The sequence below is a fragment of the Uloborus diversus genome, chromosome 5 (genome assembly GCF_026930045.1).
Source record: "Uloborus diversus isolate 005 chromosome 5, Udiv.v.3.1, whole genome shotgun sequence".
Taxonomy (NCBI): domain Eukaryota; kingdom Metazoa; phylum Arthropoda; class Arachnida; order Araneae; family Uloboridae; genus Uloborus; species Uloborus diversus.
This window is the reverse complement of record NC_072735.1, coordinates 16,138,267-16,156,686: the sequence shown is the minus strand read 5'-3', so window position 1 is coordinate 16,156,686 and position 18,420 is coordinate 16,138,267. Positions and strand designations below refer to the sequence as shown.

The window sequence follows — 18,420 nt, the reverse complement described above, 5'->3', positions numbered from 1 at the left end:
CAAAATTGAAATTTTTTAATTTAAAAATTGTATTTTGATCATTGTGAAAATTTAAAGTCAGCAAGAATGTTTTTCGTCCCAAAAATCCCAAAGTAGGTAATTTCTGTGAAAATGGAAATAAAAAAACAAATCGAATTCAAATAGATAAATAAACCGCCGTGGGGGGTACACAGCGCACATCCGAATGCTCCTAATGAATGTTGTTCGATAGTCATAACTGTGACTGTCAGGGGGAAAAATGTGAGCCAAAATAGCCGTAAATAAAGTACAATAAAAAAATTGGAATTCGTGAACAAAAATAACAGAAGAAAGATAGAGGGGGAGGGGAAGGGGTCGTGAAAAAAATGAAAAAAAATTCATAGAAAAAACCCAAAAGTTAATTTAACTACTTCTTCCTCCTCCTCAAAAGTAAACAAAAAAAAATATTTATTAAAATGAAAAAATATGTAAAAATGAGACAAAAACGACCCAAAAAGGCCGCTAACAAGCAAAAGAAAGAAAGAAAAAAAAAAACGCCATGAAAATTATGTTGAAAAGAAGTTTATCTTACTGTGCGAAGACTTTTTTTCCTCAAAATAAAAGAAATGAAACAATGAAAAATACCATACCGCTTAAAATTGGGAAAAAAGAACAAAACAGATATTTTTGAATTATCCCCCCCCCCCTTTTTTGTGAGCACATGTGTGAGTACAATTCGAATAATGAAATAAAAAGTTTCTTGCCCCTCCTCTGAAATTTAGCACAAAGGGGGAAGGGGGCAGCTGTTCATGTTGACTTGTTAAATAACCGTGGTGCTCATTCACCACAACAGCAATGGTGCACCTCCTCAAATGTTACAAAGTACTCCCTCCCAGAACGAGAGAATAGGAAAATGTAAGGATATTTTAGAGTTGTTAACATTTAAAATCTTTTTCCATACTATAGTTTATAAAGTGCAATAAGAACCTCTAAGTCATTCGCGGCTTTAAATTTGTCTTTTTAAATGTGTATAAATAAGAGGTAATGTATGTGTTCACGGCTGAGAATCCTCTGCTGTTCGGCGGTGGCGTATTACCGCTGTTTTGAAAAATTTCAAAGCTGCTCCGGCTCCGATTTCCTTGGGTTATATAAGAGATCGAGATTTTATATATTTGAAAGGGTTGCTTATCCCCCGCCCCCTCCCTCTGCATTCGCGCTTTGTTCGTGGTTCCCATGTAGTTCTTGCTTGATATCTTCCCCTCTAAACACCCTCCAAAATATTTGTCTACATCGCATTTTCTGATCATCCTGTACATATTTTAAAATCAAATTGAATAATTTAAATGTACGATGAGTGAAATTTCTGCGAAATTTGCTGGTACACACCATATTTTAATACAGTGAAATCCCGTTATAATGAACCTCAAGAGACAGCAATTTTGTTTATTGTTCCGGGAATTTCGTTGTTATGAAATTTAAACAATGTTGTAGAAATGAAATCGAGGCTGAAAATTTATTTCGTTGAAACCGATATTTCGGTGTATTGGTAGTCGTTGTAACGGGATTTCACTAATAATGCATGCAGCCTGCTTATTCGAATACAGTGAAATTCCGTTACAACGAGTACCAATACAACGAAACATCGGTTTCAACGAAATAAATTTTCAGCCCCGATTAATTTCCAATACATTGCTTGAATTCCATTTCAACGAAATTCCCTTTGCGAACAACAAAAATTTGCGCTCCCTTGAGGTTCGTTGTAACGGGGTTTCACAATGATCTTGTTGATAAATGAAGCTGAGTCTACTGTCCAGAACGAAATGCGACTCTGATAAAGTGATTATTCTCGAAGTCATGTGAATCTCGGATGTAGATCGATAACAGCAGGAGAGAAAGAAAGGGTTGGGGAGGGAGCTGATGATGGCCGAAATTCCACTTCTTGTGTCCTCTGGGCTGAGTGAGATGCATCGTAATTTTGAGACGAAATCCTTATTATCTTGGATCGTGAGCTCTCAAAATCAGAAAGGAAGTTTCCACTGGAAATGGGATGTTGTCCTCATTTTATTTTAGTCCAAAATAGTTATGTTTTTAAATGCTCCGCGTTTCGTCATAATCAATGCTGCAGATATTCGTATAAGATGTATAGAAAATAATTGAATCATGGTAAAAACCGCTTTCAAATCGTTGAATCGTAAATCGACTTGTAACAATTTTGCTATTTAATTTTTTTTAATGCATCAAAATCGTGGTCTAAAATGCAGCGTATGTAATAATAGACTCGGAAAATAACGACACATGAATTCCTCTCTATATAAGCTTTTAAATCTATTGAATTCTATTTCTATTTTTACTCTTATTTTCGCAAAGATAGATTGTATCTCTATACCGGGGCGTGCTCAGAAATATTTGGGCCCATCACAAATTATTTCTACGGGCCTCTCTCCATATTATTTACCCGACTTCTCATCATATATTTCACCCCTATTTTAAAAATATCGGGCCCCCTCTAGGCTGGGGCCCAAGCCAACAGGTGTCCCTTCTCTCCCCCCCCCCTTGTGTTTATGTATTTAAAAAAAAGTTAGTAACGTCAAAGAAATTGTGAAAGGATGTTTGTGGCGGACCTGCTTCCAGGAGACCCCATAGCCTCTACAGCCTTGAATTTGTTTTACGAGATTGGAGCCCCGGAGGTGTGCGCCTGTTGTCTTTATTTGAAATTTCCAATTAGATTTTTGTTATTAGTTTTTCAGCTAAAATTTCACGTAAATTGCGAAATATTTCCCAGACCCCCTTAACATTCTATGTCGTTCGAAAGAGATTTTTTTCCTGCATCAAATAAAGCTTGTTCCAATTTTCGCTATCAATTAGAACAGCAGATATAAGGGTGTCTATTTTAGCGATAAGTCCTAGGAACAACTGAATTCTACCTCCGAGCTAAAGAGCGAAATATATTACTGGAGACCACGAATTTGAAAGCGACTTTTCTTGAAAGGTCCTGACTCGGAAAAGGACCATCATAAATCTTAAAAGTTTTATGGAGTGAGGGGGGGGGGGCCTGGAGACCAAATTGACAAGGGGCCCGCCTTGGCTTTTTGTAATTCTGATTGTTGGAATTTTTAGGTTTAATTATTATTTTGATTTCCAAAATACACTCTCAAATGCTATTATTCAGGTTTTTTGTTTTTTTTTTTTTAAATTTCAGAAAAAACATGAATAGTACTGGCCCTCCCTCCCCCGTTAAAGCGCTGATCAGACGCTTATTTCAAAGTTGACGCCTTTATTAAGGAGAGCTTCAGAGCGAATGATAAGAAAATGAAAAGTGACTCTTAGGTGTGACAATGTGTGTAAGGGGGAGGGGGGGGACTGGTTAATGGTTTAAATTCTGTGAAAAGCTTCGGTATAGTTTATTGCACAGTATTTTATTTATTTTTTAAAATTTTTAATTCGTACAATTTAAGAAAGAAAATTCTGTTTCTATATCTTATTATAAATGCAAAATGCAATTAAAAAAAAAGACATCAATTTCAGCGTTAAAGACCAATTATAATCTATATAATGACTTAAAAATAAAGTTTAAAATGGGAACCAAATTCAAAAGTTTCCGAGTGACAAATAGATTCTCGTGGACGATTAAAAAAATGTAGATGACCCCAGTCACGTTATTCGGGCAATCGGGGTTGCATCAATTGACCCCTGTGGATTTTGAGAACTTAAACTAATTTTGGAATTTTTTCTTTTATTTTGACCTTTCCCCCCGTCTAATAAAAGACATTGAATTTATATCCTTTGCCTCCCTCCCCTGAAAAACTTTGAAATGACGAACCTGGATGACCCCTGAAATCCGGAGAAATCGATCATCTAAAGTTGTTACCAATTTTTTTTCCCTTTGAGGTATTTTGTTGCATTCAATTTTTGGATTGAAATTTTTATAGAACGATTAATATAAGCTCTAATCCTTTTCTCCCTCCCTTCGGTAACAGTAATGTAAAATCGCGCCAAGAGGAGTTGCTGTATTTGGCGCCTTTGCGAGTCAAGTAACGAGCACAAACTGAGATGTCTTTTTCTTCATTGTTGGCATCCGTTCTAGTGCCACTCCTCTTATAACACGTGTAATTAGGACAAGTTACCGCGATTGGATTCTTTATTTCGCTGCCGGTTAGCAATTTAGCTCTCTGAAGTCGGTTAACTCTCATCCGTTAAAGAGTATATTTTATTCGGGTCGCATTTATAACCTTACCAGTATGGCGCTATAATCTTCTCACTGCTTTAATTTTCAAAAACCACCAAAGTGTATTTCTTTCACTTAGTTTCGTGGATTTTAAAATCCATCATGCCTTCCACCAATGGGTAAGAAAATACTTTAATTGATTCATATTTCGTCTGAACTATATTGAGAAAAAAAAATGTGATCTTGATTTTATTTTGATTGAGATAGTTTGATATGTGTAAAAGAATGTAGTGAATATTTTTTCATTAAATTTGTTGCATTTTACTGGATTGTCATTAATATTCTCATAAATATAGTTTAGCTGCTTGATTGAATTTTTTTTCTCTTCATACATCGATTATAAGACTGATTTTATAATTTATGATCATCTGCTTCTGTTTAAATTTATATATTTTGAGTGTTATGGCGAAACCTAGATTTGTATCGATTATACAACTTTTGTAAAGATTATTGTTACACCTAACACATTATTGAATGTCACACTGAGCATTCAAAGAATTGATAAAAATATCAATGTATATTTTATTTTAAATCTTAAATAATATTTAAAAAAATAGAGAAATTTATTTTTAATAATACTTTTATACTCGTATCATAGAAAAGATTTATAAGCAGGGTTAATAAAAAACTAGTTTTTTTTTTTTTTTGAAGAAAAAAACTTGTTTTTATTGGTTTAAACCTGGTTTTCTTGGTTTTTACACAAACACTTTTCGTGAGAAGAACAATTTTATTTTTGGAAAATCACGAAGATATTATGAATTAATTGTTAATGAATGCTTACTATTCTTGTTTGTACCTGATTTCTTTGATTTATTAAATAATTCAGATTAAAATCTTCTAAATTAATATCCTCATAAATAGAGCTTTGTAATAGGGGAAATATTGTTTGAAAATCTATAACTACTAAAAGAAAGCTGTTTGTAAAGGGTCTTTGACTAAAATAAATAATCAAAGAAATAATTTACTGGGAGATATAAGACATGATTAAATATAAATAACCTAGAATAAAATCTTGTAACTTAATTTCCTCAATATTTCAACTTCCTAGGGTAAATAAATAAATAAAAGTTAAACCATGTATGCATAGGAAGTATTTTGCAGTATATACAAATGTATCACAATCTGATGTACATTACACAACTTTAAAAATCAAAAGATTAACATATATTTTGTTTGTAATGATTTACATAATGTATGAATAAGAACACTGATACAAACAGGGCTCATAAGTTTGAAAATCATTATGTTTTACTTTGTAGACATTATTTCTCCTGGTTTAATGCATTTAGGAGTACAATTTCTTTATTTAAAAAAAAGAAAGAAAAGAAAAGAACAGTTTAATTAAAAGCTTCTAATGAAAAGACAAGTTCTGAAGTCTTTTCCAATCCTGATGTATTCTTATTTTTGACTGTGCAAATCCAAGTAATGACAACATTCTTTTAACTTATTTCAATAATTACACATGGACATTTACACATGGGACTTGTAAATTTTGTAGTAAAATGAAGTTTTGGCTTAAATATGCTTTTTAGGCTATTTTGAAATGAAAAAGAGAAAGAAAATAAACAAATAAAGACAAACAACTAGGATTTTTTTCTCCATGTAGTTTTAGAAAAAAATTATGTACCTGATAAAAAAAAAAGTTGCATTGATTAGGAAGTTGCTAACTTGAATTATGTTAAGAATATATAAGTTTGCAAACAGATAATTTATTTCTAAAGCTTTGCTGATTACTTTGTATTCATTGGATTTTATATTTTCCAATAATATGTAAAATTTTATGAAAATATTTGGGCAAAAACAATTCAGTTTTCCAAAAAAAAAGTTAATTTTTTTTTCTCAGTTTTCCCATGTAATCTGAGAAAAAAAAGGTTATTTTACTTTTGTATGCATTCTGGCTTGCAAGATTCATCTTAGTATGAGGTGTGGCCCTCGAGTGAAAAAAAGTTAAGCACCACCGGTTTTAACTAAACAACCTGTTTTTTGGGAACTCATTTTATCATTAAGAATATCAATTTTAAACAGGTCCGTCATTTGGGGGGAGGGGGGCGATCATGAGAGGGCAATTGTCCCCTCTGGCTTTGAGAAATAAACCTATTTACATATGAGTAGAAATGTCATGGTGTTTTGTTTTTCTATCAAATGAAAAATACTATATAATATCACCCCTCCCCCGCGCCCTGAAAATTTCGAAATGATGACCCTGCTGTAAAGTACAAATATTAGTGCAAATAATCTAGTATTTTCTCTGAGATTTAGTTCATGAAGCTGTATTAACAGTAAATTAGTTTAGTTGTTGTTTTCTGTTGATCTGAACTAAAACATTACATGTGAGGAATTGCATGCTATGTGTTTTGCTTTGAATCTCTTTAAAGTGCAGAAATGGGTCTGTCCATGGTGACCAGGGTTGCCAGACGTCCCGGATTTCAAGGGACAGTCCCGTATTTTGAAAAATTGTCCCTCATCCCGGGGAACTTCCATACGGGACGGCTAAAGTCCCGTATTCTTGCTGATAACATTATTTTACAGAACGAGACAGTATTTTAAGAGAAAAAAAAATAAAGTGAACAAAAAAATGAAACAATGATCAATAAGAAAATCATGTGGCAGCAAATGCAAAAATTATTTTCCTTCTGATTTGGTTTGTTTGTTTTGGCGGCATACCATGAGGACAGAATGGTTGCTTCTTTTCTCACTGACTATATTGGAAATATAATCCGTGCGTATGCATCGTCAATCGCAATGAAAATGATTTTTATACTTTTAAAAGCAACATTTTACGAGGTTTAATGCTTTGTTGCGATTGAATTTTTCAGATTTATCATGAATAGATGTCTAAAAAATATCTCCCCCCCCTTTCACTCTTAGAAGCCTGTCCCGTGGTTACTGTCCTGATGGTGACTGACGTTACAATTTGACTCTATTTTTTTACTTTTAAATTCAGCACTGTCTTGAAATTAAATTTTGTTTCTTCTGAAATTGTTCTAAAATATCATGATATGGTACATCACTGCCCCCACACTTGTTTTCAGACTTGAGGAAAAAAATTTTGTATGAAATTTATAGGAATAAAAAAAGGTGACTGATAATATGCCGAACAGACATTGAGAAAAGTGACTTATATATCATTTGAAATTCTCTTCAAACTAATAACGTAAAATTTATTTAGATTTCTTCCCCTTAAACTGGAGATTTTAGACTTGATGAAAACGCTTTGTTTTATTAAAGTAATTTAAAAACTAAAAGTATAAAAATTATTTAACACCCTTGACTGATGATACGAAGAGTTTGTGACTGATGTTACATTTACAATAAATTGCTGTAATTTATAAATTATTTCTCCTTGAAAATAAAATTAGCTTTTAAAATTGTAAAATTATATTTAAAACACTAGAAACGTTCACTTATGCAGTTTTAAAAGTTATATTTTAATGTATTTTATAAAATAAAAAGTCCTCTTCCCTTTACTACATCTAGAGTGCTAAATATTTTATTCTTTTCTCATGTGAATAATAAATTTCATCCACACTGACAGACTATTTCCAATGTTTTACTGCTTGAATCTTGACAGTTCTAAATACTCATAGTTTTCAATTTCAATGCATCTAACTTCTTGTGATACAATTGTTTGTCATATTCTTCAAGAACCCATTTTCCAGTTGCAGTCGACAATTTTGGAACATGTTCTGCTGGAAGCGAGTCCCTCCTTTACTGTAAAAATGAGTTGGTTCTAAACACCTAATATACAGCTTCTTAATTAAAAAAAAAGTATTACACAAATATTACTCTTTATAACATGATTGCAAGTCAGATGGTGATAGTTCTGAAATTTGCATGAAGCTGTTACATTTAGAAATATTTCTGTATTGATGATGTAGCACTTTTATTCAAATATAATACATAAAGAACTAGGAGAGATTGGACGAGAACCAGTATTTTCAACATGGTATGGCTGTATCTATCAAATTTCATGCCAGAAAATTTTTTACAGCAGCAGTTTTCTTTTGTGAAGATATAACAAAGAGTGCTTTGAATGACTAACAGATTTTACCAAGGTTTCATTATTTTAAAGAGGCACAAAGCAGCAGCTAGTTTAAACCTGGGACGTCAATACTTTAAATTTCTTCTATATTTGTTCTATTTCTTCACCTTATTTCTCTTTTTAATTTTATTCTAAACAAACTTTGGTAATTAACTATACTAGGTTTTTAAACATTATTTAATTTATTTTTTTATCATCCGCTGTTTTTAGCTTCTACTTTGTCTTACTTTTTGTAATATTCATGTTTTCCTTCATTTCTTAATTTCGACGAAAAGAGAAATGTGACTGATGTTGCATATTTTAAATAAGTTTTAAATAATTAAATTCATCTATTTCTAAATATTTAAGGGATTAATATTAAAGATATCACCATAAATAAAGATAAGGACTTTTTATAAACTTGGTTTTGTTTTTGTTAAAGCAATGCAAATTTTTATACAATTTTGCGACGGATGCTACATTAGTATGAGCCCTAGTTTAAAAACAATTGCTACAAGACAATTATAACAGTTTAAAGTTTCTTTTTTGATCTAATCTCTTCCTAAATAAATCACATTTCAATAAAAATTAAGATTGTTGACATATCAATTAATTTCCTAAGTGAAAAAAAAGATTTAACTTTTAGAATCGCTAATTCAAGGACACATGGACACCGAATAGTGTTGACAAAATTTGCCTGAAAAACTTACAAAAAAAGATGCTTATAACTTTTTTCGCATAGTTTTATTCAAAATACTGTCTTTTTTACCTCGTATGAAAGAAAAAAATTACTGATACAATGAAGTTTTTTTTTACTGTGATGTCCTTAGTTTTATGGACATGCCCAAATGTTTTTTAAAAACTTGCTCCAAATTTTTAAACTTTGCACATACACCCCTTTGCTGCATGTTCATATTTTCAGGCATTTTCACTGTCAAATTCCAGTAATAGATAAAAACTTGATTATTTGCATGAATGGGGATTTTTGGAAATTTAATTTCATCAACTTTTCAATTGCATTTTTTTAAACTTTTTTTTTGTAAAATTTTCTAGGTATAGCTTGCCTGTAGAAAGCATTCTGATGAGTAAGTCACCGATGGTAGAGGAAATGGACGGAGTGCCTGTGAAGGAGAAGAAAAAAGAAGCAAAACCATTGAATGTCTGTATTTTTGAGGATGTCAGTTACAGAGAGAAAATATTTGAGAACTTGAATAAACTTCGAAAAAATAGGCAGTTCTGTGACGTCATACTACAGGTATTTTATATTTTGTTTGATTTTTTTTTTGTATTTAATGCTTAGGAAAAACAGCATCTTAAAAATACAGTAGGCGCCACTTAATGTGATCAGGGTTATGTTATCAGTCGCTTATTGTTATCAGAATCACGAAGTCCCGGAACACTTGTATGTCAACACACGTTAAAAAAGTCGGATATTGTAATCAGCGTCTTCATTTATTATATCACTTTTTCATTAGCTTTCAATATTTTCCCCGTTTTTGTTCCTCAATTAACAAAAATACATAGGCAAACCCTGACCAGACTAACTTTCTGTGTAGCATTTTGTGGTTTTCAATAGCAGTTCAAAGTTTTTCTGGGAATGAAGCTACAGAAAGTTTGCCCCTAGTGACCACAGACTCCCTCTAAGAAAACTTTCTTTTGCAACTAAAAAAATTCACTTACTGGACATGTTCCAGGCATTGATATAGGACCTCCATTGTTGCCATTATTTTGTAAGCAGTTAAAGAATTATGTCAAGATTGAAAACAAAGCGAAGTTAAATTAAAATTTAACCAACAAGCAAAGCCATGCTGGAAAAGATAGAAAAGCTGAATGTGCTTTGAAACCGGTTTACGAATGTCAGGGAAAACGGTCATATTTTACTTCACCTATTACTATGTGATTAAAAACTGCATAGTTTAGCTTTTACTTTTTATAATTCAGATATTTCCATTCTGTTAATTTAATAATTTATAATTTCAAACTGCATTCAGTTGAGATATTGTGATTTTAATTTGAGGTTGCCAAAATAATTGCACCTTAATTGGAAAAAAATCATTATTTTGTGTTCTTGGATTCTTTTCGGTTTTTGTTATCAGTTGGTTATTGTTATCAAATTGTATTTGTCCCAAAGTGGTCACAGTAAGCGGCACCTACTGTAAATAAAAAACAACAGTTTAGAGCAGCAGTTCCCAACTGGTGGTTTGAGAGGTACAAAGGGGGTTCGCGAAAATAATATTGTAATGGCAGAAATTTTACGTGTTTGTTTGAGATGAAGTCTTAAGTTCAAGTGGTTTTTTGTTCATCTTTTGTTAATTTGTCTCTGGCACATTCCTCTCTCTTTGCATAAAAATGTTTGCCTACTTGTTGACATATTTTGCATCTAAACATTGGGTCTGTCATTAAAAGGCGTAAGTTCTACTGTTTTCATTGATAATGATAGAATGGGGTGATTTCCTTCAGGCAAAAGTACTACTTTTAGTAATTGAAATGGATAGAATGAGCAAAAAAAAAAAAACACATGGACCCAGAAAATATTTTCATTTTCTCAACAGGTTTTTTTAAAATTTTTTAAATGTCCGATTTTTCAAACAAGGCATGATCTTGATGATGTCACAAATGATGCAATGATGCCACATGTTTCTACTATGTTTCCACGTTATGGTAATCAAGAATCAAATTAACTGTTGCGCTCTTAATAATTAAATACAATTAAAAATAAAATTATAAAGGAAAAAAAACTGTATAAAGCTGTCTAGCTGGAGGAAATAACCCCATAAATTCAAGACCATATCAAATATTTATTGTTCTTTTATATGTTTCTTAAAAAAATAAAGTAGCCATTCCCATTGATATTAAGTCATATGATGAATGTGTATTTTATTAATTTCATTTTTTTTAATTATCATATTCAAATGTTCTGCATTGTACTTCTAACATTTAATGTTTTCAAAGCTTGGTTCATCTCTTAAAATATTTCTACAAGAGGTAGATTTTAATGAGTTGTTCTCAAGTGCATTAACTTTGTTACAATTTTTTAGGTTGGTGCATCTCAAGATGTAAAGGAAGTGCATGCCCACAGAGCTGTGTTAGCTTGTGCAAGCCCATATTTGTTTGATCTGTTCACTGCTGGGTCTGGGAATCAGTACAAGCTAAATGGAAGCATAGATTTTGATGCTTTTGAGATTTTAGTTGATTATGCCTACCTGGGAAAGTAAGTTGTTTCATTTATTTTGAACTAGTGGTACCCGCACGGCTTCGCCCGTAATAGAAAAATTAAAAGGTCTTTTGGTTCGCCTGTATTTACAAATAATGTATTGTGAATTTTCTCGTCAATTGGCTTGTACTCATGTTACGGTTAGACGTTATGATAATTTCGTATCTCGCCAATTGGCTTGTGCCCATGTTACGGTTACACGTTATGATAATTTCGTAATTTATGATAGTTTTTTTTCTTAAAATTGGAATAAAAAAAGAATTGCATCGAATTTTCGAAAAATCGCTTCGAGGTGCACACCCCCATGCTACATACTAACTTCGTGCCAAATTTCATGAAAATCGGCCGAACGGTTTAGGCGCTATGCGCGTCACAGACATCCTACAGACATCCTACAGACATCCAGACATCCAGACATCCTCCGGACAGAGAGACATTCAGCTTTATTATTAGTAAAGATATGTATCTGAAGTTTCTAATTTGCAATGAGAGAAGTTAATGGTATATTTGACACTTGACACCCTCAGAGATCACCCGCACCTACCAATTGCTTGATTCATCTGTTTTAAATTCTCAGATAAATCTGAGCAAGTGGGTCTCTGAGGAAATTTATTTAAATACGTAAAAATACAGAAAAAATACATTATTATCTGTTACAATTTTGATTTGCTCTTGACAAAAATTTTGGTAATTTAACATTAATGTACGTAATAAAGTAGACAAAACCAATGCATAAAAGCTTTGCAGTGATACAATTAAACATAAACAACATTAGAGGGTTATTGCCTTACAGAAGATAACGTGTTAAAGTGTAGAAAAAAAACCTGAATTTACAATATTAACTATTGAAAAAAGAAAAAATATGTGTATTAGTCAACGCCTTAAAACATGAAGCCTTCATTAGCCAATAGACTGAAAATCGAGTTAAGTCTGATGCGGGTATGATGTTGTGAAAAGGCAATTAATGTTTTTATTGAGTGAACATCTATGATTACAGTTAATGGTATATTCTGTTACAGGCTTGAAGTCCCCCCGAAGCTAGTTAAGGCAACTTATGTTGCTGCTACTAAGCTTCGCATGTTCTCTGCTGCAAAACAATGTGGAAACTATCTCCTTGAAAATATGACTCCTGATAACTGCATTAGTAAGATATATAATTTGATTTCCTTCTATAAATTATGTGTTTCTTTTCCATTCACTTTTTCCTCTGCTGGTGTTTTCTACACCAATGTTTCCTCAATTAAAGGGGGTGGGAGCAATGCCCTCTCCCCCAGTCTTAGGAGGATTTTATATATTTAGTAACAACACACCTCCCAAAATCTAAAAAGACAAAAATCGGGATTTTTTTTTGTTGACTAGTTTAGAAATGAAAATGAAAAGCATAGCGAACGTCCTTTTCTAATGGGGGGGGGGGGGGGGTCAAAATACACTGTAATACAAGTAGTAAAACAGCCACAGGGTTGCTGAAAATATTTTAAAAGTAGCTATTTTGAACTGAAAACAATTAGGGTAAGTATATAAGTGAAAATATCCGCTGATCGATCTATGCTTTCAGCTGCAATACAAGCTATAGTTTAGAGCACCCACTTTGTTGAAGGCCCTCAACTCCCGAAAATTTCATGATTTGTTCCAAAGAAAAAAAGAAAAGTTCTTGAAAAAATAAATTTCATTTTAAAGTTCTTGAAAACCTTGAAAATTAATACAACTGTGGATACAAATCATAACTTTTTAAATTTATAACAAATGGTAGGGAGAAAAATGCCGAAATGTGTCAAATTCAGCTCTTTGCCATATCCTGCAGGAAAAATGTAAAAAGCATGGTCCTCACGTTTCTGTAACATATTACTTGAGATAATTTAATGTGTCTCACATGTTTCAGAACTTGCTGTTTATTAAATCCTGAATGCTGTATTTGGGAATTATGCTTGTTTTTACTTACTTCTACTACGTATTGTTAATCAGTTGATCCAGAAAAAAAATTACACTACTTCTATTCCTTTTCTGCACTACTTGATGTAGTGGAAAAAAAGTTGGTGTAATTGGAAATCTAAAGTGTTTTTTCTTTCTTTTAAACTGAAACAATTGCTCTTACAAAGTTAGAACAATGCTATAAAACCACAATCTAGTACTAAATTTCAGAGACTGAAAAGGGCAATTGTTTTCAGGTCCTTGAAAAGAATTTGATCAGTCTTTGAAATTCTTAAGCGAAGTGTACTTCAATTTTATTTCTTATCAAGTGTATAAATTATGAACTGTGCAAATGGGCAGCATGTTACTCTCTTATGACCTATTTTCAAAATCTGTACACAATTTCGTTTAAAGCATTTTAAACACCTTGGCCGTCAATTACTTGAACCTTGGGAGATTTATGATATTCCCATTAAATGCCTGTTGATCTTTGCTTCGGCTACTGGTCTGTTTTAGGACTTCTGTTTTGGGTTTAATGCCATACACCTCCAGTCTGCTGAGCCCCCCTCTCCATCCCCCATTTCAAAGCATTTTTATTACTGATCATTTTGCGTTTCATTCGTTGACTAATTGATTTGAAACGCCAGCCAATGTAAGCAAATAACAATGCATAATCATCTGTTCTCCCTTGTTTTTTCTCTCTGAAGACTACTGCTGTCATTGATTTGTCGACCCAAAAACAATTTTTTATGAGTATTATAATTTGCGAAGAAGTATGTTTGCCTATTCCCCTCCCTGAGATTTTTGTAGTTCCAATTACCCCTTATAAGGCTTCACAATGCAGAATTTTATGTTGATTTTACAAAAATTCTTACCAGGGAGAAACCCCCGGACCCCCTAAAGTTTATGATATTCTATACCCCTCTTAAAAGGGATACCATTTTCAGTCTTATGTTCAATTCAAAAGAACAGCAGGCAGCACATTAATAAAAAACAACACAAAAAAAGTAAGGGCATGACCTTTTGTATTACAGGAAAAAAAAACATAGAGGTTGCGGGGGGTTTATAAAATGACCTTTTTTTTTGCCACCGACAGAAAAGTTGTCCCTACTACAAAAGAGACCCAAAGCCTGAAATAGCTTTAGGCCATATCTTAATCACAACAACAACAAAAAAACCTGCCCTCCCCCCCCCCCCCCTAAGAACTTGGTCCTAAATCCACCTATATGTTTCTTTTTTTATTTTGACCATTTTCAGTTCTATTAATTATTCTGGGATTTAAAATGCATGTACGGGGCCACCGTGACAAAGCGCGCGCTCCGTTCGTTGCCGCGCGTTCTTTCTACCCGGGCCCGGAACACAGTTGAGTGAGTCACGTTAAGCGATCGAATGTTTTGCTTCGTCCGCTGACAATCTATACTCGATTGCAAGTTTCTTTTCATTGAAAGAGCAAATTAAATTTTCTTAAAATGTGTTTACCCATGAAGTAGGCACTTAATCATAAATAACTTGTCGTGCTGACATTAGTCGGAATGCTTTCAAATGATTGCAATTAATTTTCAAGGGACCTCAAATTTTGTTTGATGTGATGTGAATTTTGCTGTAATGGATTTACAGCAAAGTAGTAAACTAAAATGGGACTTGCCCATTTATTTCATTGAAATGGATATTTAGTTGTAATGAGATTTCAATAGGGCATGAAGACATCTGTAAAACCAACAAAAAATGCCAAAACACAAATTGCGGCTTTTAATCAAACATTACTGAAATGTTCAGCTTTACGAATGAAAAATTAGGCTTTTAATTTGACTTCAATTGCAGATGCACCGAATATTCAGTTGATATTTGGATTTTGTATTACATTGCAATCAAAAGATCGAAACCAATATTAGCTAGTATTTGACATTCATTAAAAAGTTGATGCATTTGAAAAGGAGGTTTCAAATGATCTCGCGAACAAAGCAAAATGAAAAAAAAGAAGAAAACGTAAGATTAAAAAAAAACTAATACTGTACTTCTTCCCACTTTCTTCATTTTAATGTCATAGTTATATTAACACTAATTAATTATTTTTAAGTGTATGTTATAAATGAGTAATTAATAATGCATAGAAACTTTTAATTAAATATATTGAATATTTTCACATTACAAATGAATGCGTAAGACAGCAACAATTTTCGATTTTGAAAACCCCTCCCAAAAAATTTTTCTGGCTTCGTGACTGCCTATAGTAAACAAGTATTATGAAGTCAATTCATTATAACATAACATTAACTGCTGATCATTCATATATAATATGCAGCAGAAAAGGTAAACACTTGGATTAAATTTTTCAGTACTTCACACACATATAGTCAGCACCGCCCAATCGGGTAACGATAAACAAATACTCTGCTTATACGAATAAAATTTTCTACTGTATTCAAAAATGAAGGATTTCCTTACCAGTCAACGAGGCATTATTTGGCACACTTCAATATTTTAAACTTAGGAAATTACTTTTATTCACTGTATTTTATACTCTTATATCACTATTTTATACTCTTATATCACTATTTTATACTGTTTATCCATTCTAGAAAGATGGCATTTTAGAAAGTAATTAACATTAAAGTTATTCATGTAAAACTGAAAAATATTTGATGTTATAGGTATAGCACTAGATTGTAAATTGAAGACACTATATAACTTGCAATATGCTGTCTGAGATTCAGCGATCGAATTCTTAACTTTCCTTTTAAATCGTTGCACAGATTTTTTTAACTTAATAAAAACAATGCTAATCTGAACGTTTTTATTAATCTTTAATGCAAGTGCAAAGCTGAATTTTAAAGATCGGAAGGATTCTTTAAAAAACTAACAACAAATTCAACCTGTAAGAAGTGTGAAACAACTGTCTTACGCAAACATTAAAACATAACCTTAATAAAGGTTACTAAATCATTTGAAGTAACATTTCAGATCACTTACCTTTATTTCAGTTAATCATCAATTCATTGCTTACAGAAAGGTGAAAGGTCAAACATTTTCATATACAGTAACGGTCGTTTGAAAACGTAAAACAAAAACATTGGATTGTTGATTTGAATCTCAATCGCTTAGATTGTAGCACCACCTAGGTTTTTCTCAGTTGTTCCAGGCCCGGAAGGACCGAAGAAAGTGCGCATTTTTGTCACGGTGGTCCCGGCATGTATTAGCTTTTACTTAGTGGAATTACTTTAGACCCTAAGCATTTGATAGTAAATATGGTGGCCACAGAACCTGTAAAACTAGCCAAGGGCGCCCATATGCAAAATTTAAAGGGGGGCTCAAAAATTTTCCCCATGGAAACCGATTTCAGTACAGATTAGAGACATTAAAATTTGATATTTTTAATTATTTATTCATTAATGGCTGTAAAAGAAATTTCATACATTTTTGCAAAGAAAAAAAAGCACTAAAAGCAAGGAAGTTCTCATTTCTAAGGGGGGGTGCTTGAGCGCCCACTTGCCCCCCTTTATGTGTGCCCTTGAAACTAGCGGTTATTTTTTTTCTGTGACTTCAGAAAGTTGGTAAATGTGTGGGTAAATATTGAATTTTTTTCTTTAAATATTTGAAGAAAATGGTATAAAGGCAATCGTTCATTTCAGTTGCAAAATACAGTCAATTCGCGATAACTCAAAGTCTGATAACTCGAATATTACCATAAGTCGAAGTTTTTATTGAGTCCCGACCCCTTTGTCTTTAATTCCATGCTAATTATTCTCAATATCTTGAAGTTAACTTCCTTTAACTCAGATGTTTCAAAGATGACTTGAAATTTATTTCGAAGGAAGGGAAAAAAAAAGAAAGAAACAAGTGACTACGAGGGAAAAATTAATTCACCTTCACTAGCAATTTCTGCACATAAGACCTCTAAAGCAAGAACACCTGTTGAGCCAATGTGCAATAAAGGAGTTACATGTGGGGAAATGAGTTAGCTTGTTTTCTTTTGTTATACTGTACTGTTTACACTTTGACATGTTACTGGATTACAAATTTGCTTTTAAGTAGTCAAGTTGTCAAGTCAGCTGATTGTACATTTATTCAAAGGCTGACCTAAGTTAAGATGCATTCCTTTTCATTCTTTAGTTTGATCATTTGCTGATATGTTCTTGAGAGACAGAGTGAATTTTTTTTCTACTAAAGATGCCTAAGCATATACTCTCAACAATATTAAAAGAGAAACTTCTAAAGCTGTGGAATCCATGAATCCAAATTTGAAGCGAATGAAGATGTGAACTTTTCCTGAAGTAGAATCAGCTCTATTCAAGTGGTTCCAAGCAGTATTAAAATTAAAACCATGCTTTTGATTTTTTTTCTCAATATTTTCAATTAAACTGCACATAGTGTGCTTAAAAACTTTTAAGTTCTGTAATTTTGTCTCTTATATGTACATATTAATTAAAATATTCGATGGTTTTTAACATTAAAATGTCGAAAACCGAAACTAGTGATAAGTCAAACTTTTTTTGTCGGTCATCTTATATTCGAGTTATCGCAAATTCGTTGTATGTCCCAACCTGCACCTGCAATTGAGTTTTCAATGGAGCATACTTGTCACAAATGTCAACTGTCCTGAGATTTGAAAGCCTCCCTAGTTTAAAGAACCTCCAAACACTTTAGCCCTCCTCTCCCAGGCCCCTAACAAATATTTGAAAATCTCTGATGCTTTAAAGTTTCTAGAGGATAGTAAATGTAAAATATAACTATGATAATATCTTTAAGAGTGCAATTATTTATTTTGTTACTTTCTTGATCCCGATTTAAAACACAGCTTAATTTGTTAAAGCTAATCCAATATTATTAAATATAAATGAAAAACATGCATTAAGTTGTACATATAGGTTATAGCATTGTCTCAATGTAGCAATTGCTTTTATTGCAAAAACTTCATATGAATGCAGATTGTATATCTATTCTTTTTTTATTAATTGGTGGCCTCCAAGGAATGAAAATACTTGTCATTCTTTTTTATTAACTACTATTTTTTTTCTTCAGGTTTAAGGTCACTTCCTGGCATTGCTTCAAACCCAGAACTTCTTCTGAAAGTGGATAACTATGTTCGTCAAAATG

At 32.5% G+C, this 18,420-nt stretch overlaps 2 protein-coding genes across 4 annotated transcripts in view; both read left to right on the top strand.

Moving 5' to 3' along the window:
- LOC129223366 (transforming growth factor-beta-induced protein ig-h3-like) overlaps nt 1–18,420 on the top strand; it is a gene marked incomplete in the record, with an annotated part of 615,676 nt that overhangs the window by 220,226 nt on the left and 377,030 nt on the right.
- Nucleotides 1–18,420, top strand: part of LOC129223368 (influenza virus NS1A-binding protein homolog B-like) — an 85,139-nt gene that overhangs the window by 44,397 nt on the left and 22,322 nt on the right. For 2 of the 3 annotated variants that reach the window (XM_054857946.1, XM_054857945.1), the window contains exons 2-5: nt 9,258–9,459; nt 11,243–11,415; nt 12,438–12,562; nt 18,346–18,419. In XM_054857946.1, the coding sequence (XP_054713921.1) occupies nt 9,286–9,459; nt 11,243–11,415; nt 12,438–12,562; nt 18,346–18,419 (546 nt within the window). In that variant the 5' untranslated portion in view covers nt 9,258–9,285. Of the gene's footprint in view, nt 1–4,012; nt 4,303–9,257; nt 9,460–11,242; nt 11,416–12,437; nt 12,563–18,345; nt 18,420 lie in introns of those variants that run through there. The other variant, XM_054857944.1, reaches the window with a different exon arrangement.